We start from the raw sequence: 10,461 nt of genomic DNA on the forward strand, positions 1-10,461 counted from the left end.
TCTAATAGTTTTCCCTAATCCAAAACGGGATTTGAGATTAAGTGGTGGCAAAAACTAGGGTTTTCCCTCCCGCTATTTTAGGATTAAACCAATTTATAAACAGTTGAACCAAAGGTCAATGATTTTAAAGTTCAGCAGGACAGCAGCTCTTTTGATCCAGCATCAATCAGTTCTGTTAAACCCACTCTACTTAAGCAAGAAACAAGACCAGTTCGCCATTCATGATAATGAGAATCATCATCCAAAGGTTAATGTTTTGTAATTAGGCCGGGTCGTGACATAAAGGATTTAAATAGTCGGACGTTCCCAAAATGGCCAGTCAGCTAAAAAAGGCCCAGTTAAAGGCTATAAAACACAAATTCTGTCTCCTATATAAGTTAAAACTGATCAAATTAATTATTTAATCACCTAATATTCAAAATGTAAAAAAGTCCTCCAGGTCAGATTGTGACTTGGTGTAAAATATTAAAAGCATTTAATAGCATATGCTACAGATAAAACACATTAAAGACTAAAATACATTTCTACTTTAACATATTCCTGTCAGTAAAGTCTTCTGTTATTCAAGTATTTAGAATAAGGGTAGAATTAGGGCTGAAATAATTAATTGGAATCATCATGATTAATCTATTACAGATATAATCATCAACTAATTTAGTAATCGATTATTGTTAACTGGAATAGAGACTAAAATATGCCTTTAGCCGACAGAGCGACCCATGTTGGGCAGCAATTATAGAACATTTGCACAAAAAACAATATGTGCACATTTTGCATTTAAGATTAAAAACACCCTTTTCTCTCTGTCAATATTATGTATCCAAAACTCCTGAAGTGCAGGGGCGGAGTTAGATTGGTGGGCCAGAGGTGGCCATGGCCGCCCTTAGCCAATCATTGGCCACCCCTAAAATGGAAGCAGTAATACTCTCAAAGGGAATATTCAAAACATTAAAAATGTTTTATATATTAACAATTGCTTGACAACTAACCCGCTGTGGTTAACAATGCACATCAAAATACTAACATTAAAGTTGATACATTCAGTATTCATGCTCTTTTTAGAACTACATTTTTCGTTATATGGGGTAATGAGAAAATTAACTGTCTATTCAAGCCATTTTAGTGAAATCATAGATAAATAATTACTTTAATAATAATTTAAAAATCCATTTAATGTAGATATTAGTGCATGTAAATATTAATATTATGCAGAAATTTTTTTTTGATGAAAGTAGGTACGTAATTAAAATGGAAAAGATGTTTGCCCCAGAAATTTTGTCCACTATACCTTTAATTTAGAAAGCATGGATGTTTAACTATATATGCATCTATTTGTTAGCAAAGGCTGTAGGAAAGTATAGTTTGTCCTTATTTAGAAAATATGGATTTTGTGCTCCTTCCTGTAGATTTACTCTGAGGTTCTGGCTCTTATCCACTTTTGGCCACCACTCAGTGTATAGTGGTTATTCACTGGCCACCAATATTTAAATATTTTGGCTACGCCTCTGCTTAAGTGGAAAAGTTTTAGTTTCACTTGATTTGATAAAAAAAAATAAAAAATACTCCTTTAAAGAACATTTTGCTATCCGAGTATTAATTGATTAATAAAAAACAAATAATATTTGACAGATTAATTGATTAGCAAAATAATCGTTAGTGAAGCCCTAAGTTTGAATTAAAAAAATAATAATTATTGCATCATTGCCTAATTTCTTTAAAAAAAAAACGAATCCTCACCATATATTTTTTAGGAAATGATATTTACTCTACACCCTGTTCCCACTGGTAAACCACAGCATCAGCTTAAATACTATCCCAAACCCTCATCGTCTTGATGCAGGCCGTTTCTCAATTCACAAGAACGTGAGTACAGACTTCTGTTCTCGCCAAGTATGTTCTTGAGAAGAACAGAGGAAAGTGTGGACTCTAGGGGAAAGGGAGCATGTAGAATAAATATGGGGCAATTGGAACAGAGGCGTCCTGATGACATCACCACACGCTCAGCTCGTCTGGAGCTGCATTTAACCTCCTGCTGTTAATAGTAAATGATTAGTGTTTTCATTCAGTGGGAGAATAATAACTAAGAATATAAAAAACTGCCATCAGACGGATATGCAGAGAGAGGGCTGCTACAGAGGGGCTAACGTTAGCCTCCCTGTAGCAGCCCGGGCTAACTTTAGACCATTAGCTCTGGATGCTGTTAGCCTCGGAGGGTCCGCTGACTGCCACGGTCCTTTCAACATCCAAACTTTTTTTAAATTGAGCAATAAATCAGTAAACGGGCCGTATGGTGAAGCTTAAAGTATAATATTCTTGCCTCAAAAGATCTTAAAACGTACTTTTATAGAACAACGGCAACAAAAACTTTTAACTTAACCCACTGTTAAGTTAAATGGAAGCTGCTGCTGCCGCAGTGCATGCTGGGACAGCTATCCATCTCGAGAACAGACAAGTCTGCTCTATTGCATGCTGGGTAAAGAGGGAGGGGCGAGAACCCCATCTAGGGACTTTGTCCGTTCTGCGTCTTCTTGTTCTTGTAAACTGAAACAGTACCAGGGCTGATGTTGCACTATGTAACATATTGAGAAACATACGGAAGAGGATTAGGGCCACTAAAAAAAAAAAGTTTACTGATTTTTATAATTTATTTCAGTTTAATATGGGAATAAAGTCAGAATTCTGAGATTAAAGTCAGAATTCTGACTTTAATGTCAGAATTTAGAATCTTAAAGTAGATGGGCAACATGAAGGAAGAGATGTGGGAGCACTCAGCTTCACTGACAAAGATGAGATTTGTTGGAGATGGCCAGTAACAAATTGGTGGAAAATGACGGAATTAGGCAACTTTTTACGTGCCCGACGGGTCCCCTCATTATTGGAGGAGCAGAAGGTCATTAAAACAAGGGAGCTACTCTCTAAAACATACGTGGCTATGGCTTGATGCTAACATGTTTGTTAGCTGTCAGAATTCTGAGAAAAAAGTCAGAATTCTGAGATTAAAGTCAGAATTCTGAGACTCAAAATTCTGAAAAGTGAGAATTCTGAGAAAAAAGTGAGAATTCTGAGATTAAAGTCAGAATTCTGAGAAAAAAGTCAGAATTCTCAGATTAAAGTCAGAATTCTGAGATTAACATCAGAATTCTGAGAGAATCAAAATTCTGAAAAGTCAGAATTCTGAGATTGAAGTCAGAATTCTGAGAGAAAAGTGAGAAATCTGAAATTAAATTCAGAATTCTGAGAAAAAAATTGGGAATTCTGAGATTAAAGTCAGAATTCTGAGATTAACGTCAGAATTCTGAGAAAATCAGAATTCTAAAAAGTCAGAATTCTGAGATTAAAGTCAGAATTCTGAGATTAACGTCAGAATTCTGAGAAAATCAAAATTCTAAAAAGTCAGAATTCTGAAATTAAATTCAGAATTCTGAGAAAAAAGTGAGAATTCTGAGAAAAAAGTCAGAATAAACTGAAATAAAATTTAAAAATCAGCTAACTTTTTTTTATAGAGTGGCCCTAATCCTCTTCCATAGAAACGGCCACTGTCTTATCCAGATTTTTATTTTTTTTTTATCAAAAACAAAAAGACTGTCAACTATTTGACTCTGTGTGTGATTTTACCTGTACGGTAAAAATGGAAGCAGAAGAAGAACTTGCCACACTGCCCATATCCAGGAAAGTAAGTGGGCAGACCTACGGGGCTTATAACCACTGCAGTGAAAGTCTGAAGCATGGCATCATTCTGAGGCTAAAACCTGATCACGCTGTGCTGTCAGCGCTCCAACCGTCTTGGCGTTGAGGTTGCGATGTGTACCGCAGCTCCAAACAGCAGGATCACGTCAAACTGCCACCAACAATACACGCTCTCCTTCAAACATTATTTACTATTCCACACTCATCTGTTCTTCAGTCACCTTTTTTGAAGCAAGGCGAGATTAACTCACGCTGATGACAGCTGGTTCTGCTGAACAGGGAAAGACAAGGACACAGGCAGAAGGGACGCCTTGAAGAAAACTATTTCACTTCCAGCCTCTTCTGTGACTCATAAGCTAAAGAAAGTAGCTTTATTTTCCATGAAACTTAAAATAATAAATTAGTCCAAGAAACCTCCCATCTACATAAAAAAATTCTAAAGATTTTTGAAAGGTTGTTGCAAACCATAAGGACACTGTGAACAAGGATCTGCTTGTACTACCGGACAAAAAGACATTCATACGTCAGCCACGTCCACTTCTAATTTAAAGGCACACATGGAGTTAAAACATCCGAGCTATCTTGGGAAATATCTGCTACTGAATGAGGAACATAAGAAATCATTTGGATCCAGATCTTTTCAGCAGAACCTGAATGTTCCTGTATGATTCTGAAGTTTTGTGTATTCTCTGCACATCTGTATACCTGAACTGCATCCAGGATTTCGCTTTTGTATCTATGCTTCTTTTTCTATGTCTGCTTCCGTCTCCTTGAACCCCAGTCGGCCTCAGCAGATGGCCGCTCACACTGAGCCTGGTTCTGCTGGAGGTTTCTTCCTGTTCAAAGGGAGTTTTTCCTCTCTACTGTCGCTACAAGCATGCTTAATGTGAGGGATTGCTGAGTTGATGCAATCAACTCTTTTCCTTAGATGGAAAACTTTGAATCAATCTGACTGGATGATCTGGTTGAACTGGAAAGTGCCTTGAGATGACGTGTGTTAATTGTTAATTGTTCAAATATATCTGTCATTTGTGTGTTTTTAGCTTTTTTCCTGTATGGGAAGCTTTTCAAAATTTGAAACATTAGTGCAGTGGTTTATGTTCAAATAAACCTTTGGGTTAAGTTGTCACAAGCAGGTTTTTCTTGTGTTTCTTGTGAATTTGGTCTTAAATTTTTATTTCAATTGGCATTAAAAAGTCTTAAAAAGTCTTGAATTTAACTTGCCTTTGTATCAATTTGACTGGATGATCTGGTGAACTGTAAAGTGCCTTAAGATGGTTGTGAATTGGCGCTATAGAAATAAACTGAATAGAAATTAAGTTATTTCTATATATTATGATCACGCATTTAAAGGCTGAAATATGAGGTTGTATTGTGGAGGATCTGAGCTTCATTTACCAAAGGAACTGGAATTGGTTCATTTAAAGGTTTGTGAAAAAGTGAACTATGAACTGGTTCATTTTAATCTGCTTTTACTGAACTTTGAAGTCATTCTTTTTAACTATGAACTGAAACAACATTGGTGGCACCTACACCTAACATGAAGATGGGATTACATCCTGTATCCACTATGGCTCTTAAGGCATATAAAAGACAGCTATGATTTCAAAGTAATTGACAACACGCCGGCTTAATATTCCAGGAGTTTATCCGGGTAACTGTGCCGTCTGCAATGCAGCGCTAACGATGACAGCCTCTGAGAGAACAACCGTTTAATTGTCTTCACTTTATCCCCCAGTTGACATTGGGCCGCCCTTGGCCTCATCGCTGCAGCTCCACATGCCAGCATGCATATGGTTGTCATGACGCAAACCACATCCAATACATCTTCTCCAGGATCATAGCTCGCACGCTTATTCAGCTGATTGGCTAGATTTGTCTAATGCCTTCTAAATAAATATATATTCAGAATACTGAAATGAAAAACACTGAATGTTTAAAGAAAATGTGGCTTGATGCTGAGAAGAAGACAGGTATAGTTATCCACATATAGAACTTGCACATTCAGCAAGAGCTCTAATACTCTATTTGCAGCCATCTTTTGATCCCGCCAATGTGAGCATGGCCTTTTGGGCCAACTGTGTTTCATGGATGCTCGAGCATGAAAGAGGAATCTCGTTGAGCGGATCCATAGAAATAATGAATAAAAAGGGATTTAGAGTCTGTCACTGCAAAACACAGCATTTTAATTACAGCAAACTCCCATGAGACCAAGCAGCACACAGTCTTTAGGTACTCCTCTCAGTCTGCATCGTTGCTAAGCTAATAACGTTTGCTGCTGCAGTGCTGACACACACATTCAATTAATCTGGTTAATATTCATGGAGGAAATATCATGGATCATATCAGGCTACACCCATTAATGTTAATTGGGCATCATTACGGGGGCTTGTGTAGGAGAGGGTTTCAAAATGAAACTGTCAACCGTCAGGGTGAGAATGTGTGATGCTCTGTGAGCCGGAGCAAAGTGCATGCTCCTCACAGCCACACTTTCTGTAAACTCTACACAGGCTGCAGGGAGCAAGTTTTTATATTTCTGTGTTTTCATACAAAAGAACTGAGACACAAAGAATCTTCCCTAAAGGAAGCAGCAATATCAGTTTATCAGCCTCACCTGCTTGACCGGTAGCGATGCTGACCGCCGCAAACAGCCTCTGCGTCCGGCTCAGGTCAGACACTCCGTTGACAGCTTCCACCTCGAAGGTGTAGTTGGCGTGAGCGAGGAGGTCCGTGACGCTTACATAAGTGTCCACTAATCCCGACTGTGCAGGAGAGTATCCCACGTTCGGACCGCATGGTTCGCATTCCTCAGACTCCCAGCGGCAGCTTCGGCATATCACCCTGTAGGTGACATCATTCCGCCCGCCAGCGTCGGCCGGCGGGCTCCACTCTAGATTAACGGTGGTCTGGTTGATGTTGTAGACCAGGTTCTGTGGCGCCGAGGGAGGTCCTGTCAAAGGTGGACACACATAGGAAGCCAGATTTAGATAAGTGAGCGCCAAGAGAAGTGACAGCCAAGTGTGTGCATGGACTGGATATGTTCTCTGAGAAGGGAAAAAAAAAAGCTGCAGGACATGCCAGCTCCAGCCCCAGAGCCAAACACTGACACTCAATTATAATAAGAGTCAGAGCCAGAAAAAAGCCTGTGCAGGTAGTGACAGAGTAAGCTGAGGCAGGTACCAAGGTCAGTGGGAGAACGCAGAGGAGTGCAGACTGAATACACTTTACAATCAGAGTTTAGGCATCATTGTTTATACAGTTTATTATTAATTCAGTGAAAGTAAAAAAACATAAATGGTCCCCTCCTATTTATTCTTATTGCACCATAAACAATTCATAGGATGGAGTTTCAAAAATAAATTGATTATAAAAGTATACACCAGGAGACTTTTAATACAGGTGCTGGTCATAAAATTAGAATATCACGAAAAAGTAGATTGATTTCAGTAATTCCATTTAAAAAGTGAAACTTGTATATTATATTCATACATTACATACAAACTCATATATTTCAGATGTTTATTTTGTTTAATTTTGATGATTACAAATGACAACAAATGAAAATCTCAAATTCATCATATCAGAAAATTAGAATATTACTGAAGACCAATAAAAACAAAGGATTTATAGAAATGTTGGCCAACTGAAAAGTATGAACATGAAAAGTATGAGCATGTACAGCACTCAGTATTTAGTTGGGCCTCCTTTGGCCTGTATTACTGCAGCAATGCGGCGTGGCATGGAGTCGATCAGTCTGTGGCACTGCTCAGGTGTTATGATAGCCCAGGTTGCTCTAATAGTGGCTTTTAGCTCTCCTGAATTGTTGGGTCTGGTGTATTGCATCTTCTTCTTCACAATACCCCATAGATTTTCTATGGGGTTAAGGTCAGGAGAGTTTGCTGGCCAATTAAGAACAGGGATACCATGGTCCTTCAACCAGGTACTGGTAGCTTTGGCACTGTGTGCAGGTGCCAAGTCCTGTTGGAAAATGAAATCTGCATCTCCAAAAAGTTGGTCAGCTGCAGGAAGCATGAAGTGCTCTAAAACTTCCTGGTATGTGGCTGCGTTGACCCTGGACCTCAGAAAACACAATGGACCAACACCAGCAGATGACATGGCACCCCAAACCATCACTGACTGTGGAAACTTTACACTGGACTTCAAGCAACGTGGATGAAGTGCCTCTCTTCTTTTCCTCCAGACTCTGGGACCTTGATTTCCAAAGGAAATGCAAAATTTACTTTCATCAGAGAACATGACTTTGGACCACTCACCAGCAGTCCAGTCCTGTTTCTCTTTAGACGCTTCTGACGCTGTCTGTGGTTCAAGAGTGGCTTGACACAAGGAATGCGACAGCAGAAACCCATGTCTTTCATACGTCTGTGTGTGGTGGTTCTTGAAGCACTCACTCCAGCTGCAGTCCACTCTTTGTGAATCTCCCCCACATTTTTGAAGGGGTTTTGTTTCACAATCCTCTCCAGGGTGCGGTTATCTCTCTTGCTTGTACACTTTTTTCGACCACATCTTTTCCTTCCCTTCGCCTCTCTATTAATGTGCTTGGACACTGAGCTCTGTGAACAGCCAGCCTCTTTAGCGATGACCTTTTGTGTCTTGCCCTCCTTGTGCAAGGTGTCGATGGTCGTCTTTTGGACAACTGTCAAGTCAGCAGTCTTCCCCATGATTGTGTAGCCTATAGAACTAGACTGAAAGACCATTTAAAGGCTTTTGCAGGTGGTTTGAGTTAATTAGCTGATTAGAGTGTGGCACCAGGGGCCATCAATTTTGAACCTTTTCACAATATTCTAATTTTCTGATATGATGAATTTGAGATTTTCATTTGTTGTCATTTGTAATCATCAAAATTAAACAAAATAAACATCTGAAATATATGAGTTTGTATGTAATGTATGAATATAATATACAAGTTTCACTTTTTAAATGGAATTACTGAAATCAATCTACTTTTTCATGATATTCTAATTTTATGACCAGCACCTGTAATAGGGTCACTTTCCCTTTACTATCAATCAATCCTAATGTAATATACAGACAGCAGGTGCCCAAAGTGCTTTATAAAATACGTAAAGTCACAATGTTCAGTAGAAAACAGTCAAATCCAAAGGAATCAAAGTGTCTCATTGCTGGGTATTAAAATCCAGCCTGAACAGACGCTGGTGAAGATTCTCAGTCATGCAGGTTATAGTCGTTCCAAAAAAAGTTTTTAAAAAAATAATCCACTGGACTTTGTTTAAACTAATTCCAGTTGATTGTTTTTTTTTACTTTTTTTGAAGAGCCTGAACAGATGTGTCTTCAGTTTGGCCCTAAAAAGAGCGACATCTGGAACAGTGTGAATATCTGAGGGTAAATTGCTCTCAGCGCGGCAACTGCAAAAGTCTCTAACCTTCTGCTCTCTCTGCTTTTTCTCATAGTAGCTTCATCTGGTCTGTTCCTGTTTGGCTGTGACTCCATCCTGGAGAGAAATATCAGCTGTGCTGCTGCCATCAACACCTTTGTTTATAGATGTTGGAGATCGGTCTGTTTTTCAGTGTAGTCCTGTTTCTCTGACTGTGACTAACTGGATGTGCTCTCTTCATCCTCTGACATGGGAGCTGGCTCGAAGCTCGTCTGCCTGGCTGTGTGTTTCCTTTTTTATCTCTGCTTCTTTTTCTATGTTTGCTTCTGTCTCCTTAAACCCCAGTCGCTCTCAGCGAAGGTTTATTCCTGTTCAAAGGGAGTTTTTCCTCTCCAATGTCGCTACAAGCATGCGTAGTGTGAGGGACTGCTGTAAAGTCAATGAGTCGATGCAATCAGCTGGTTTTCCTTAGATAGAAAACTTTGAATCAATCTGACTGGATGATCTGGTGAACTGGAAAGTGCCTTGAGATGACATGTGTTGGGAACTGGTGCTATAGAAATAAACTGAATTGAATTGATCACCTCCCCCTTCATACCTTAACTGTGGCATTTCTCAAACCAGCTGACTTGAAGATGACCGGTTGTGCTCCTGCATATTTCAAATTTAGGACAAATACTTTGTAGCGAGACGATTTAAAGCCTGAAAACAAACAATAAAACCTCAAAATCTATTTTAAAAAAGCATAGCGAGCCAATGCAGGGTGCAGAGAACGGGGACGGTCCAAAGGCCATCCTAGTGTGACTCATATTTAGGATGCACAGACTAGAGTACGAGCTCCAAGGCCAACACAGTACCTGAATGAGAGAAAGTACCCTCAGTGGTTTATAAACATGCATGTTGAACAGCAAATGTTGAGCTATAAAAGGCAATGCTTTAAGCACAACTCTACTATCATAGTTCTGCTCTCAGTATTAGAAATAGAACCTCAATTGTTAAAATGTTAAAATAGAGGCAACAATTCTAAAAAAAGAAAATTAAAAGCATTTAACTGGACTTTGTTTCCAAGTTTGAAGACGTTCCTCTTCCCATCCAGGAAGGTTTTTAATTTAAAATGTCAGAAATAGCTTTGAGTTCGAGGTTTTATACAGTAGCCAAGGGGGTGGAGCTCTTCGTCCACTTTGTTGGGCTACTTTATAAAACCTGGGACTCAACACTATTTCTGACATTTTAAATTAAAAAACCTTCCTGGATGGGAAGAGAAACGTCTTTAAACTTGGAAACAAAGTCCAGTGGATTGATTTTAATTTTCCTTTTTTGAATTTTTCACCAGCGTAGAGCCAATAATGTTGCAATTGTTGCTACATATTTTTTGACCATATTCAATTGAAGGAATAGTATTTCTTCTAAAAAAGTAATC

At 38.9% G+C, this 10,461-nt stretch overlaps 1 protein-coding gene across 4 annotated transcripts in view; it reads right to left on the reverse strand.

Annotated features, from left to right (window-relative positions):
- The window catches only part of epha7 (eph receptor A7), a 157,977-nt gene that overhangs the window by 83,433 nt on the left and 64,083 nt on the right, over window positions 1–10,461 (reverse strand). For all 4 annotated transcript variants that reach the window (XM_038299285.1, XM_038299288.1, XM_038299284.1 and 1 more), the window contains exon 5: window positions 6,302–6,637. In XM_038299285.1, the coding sequence (XP_038155213.1) occupies window positions 6,302–6,637 (336 nt within the window). The remainder of the gene's footprint in view (window positions 1–6,301; window positions 6,638–10,461) is intronic.

The sequence above is a fragment of the Cyprinodon tularosa genome, unplaced genomic scaffold (assembly GCF_016077235.1).
Source record: "Cyprinodon tularosa strain WSP-4 unplaced genomic scaffold, ASM1607723v1 ctg423, whole genome shotgun sequence".
In the NCBI taxonomy this organism is placed as follows: Eukaryota; Metazoa; Chordata; class Actinopteri; order Cyprinodontiformes; family Cyprinodontidae; genus Cyprinodon; species Cyprinodon tularosa.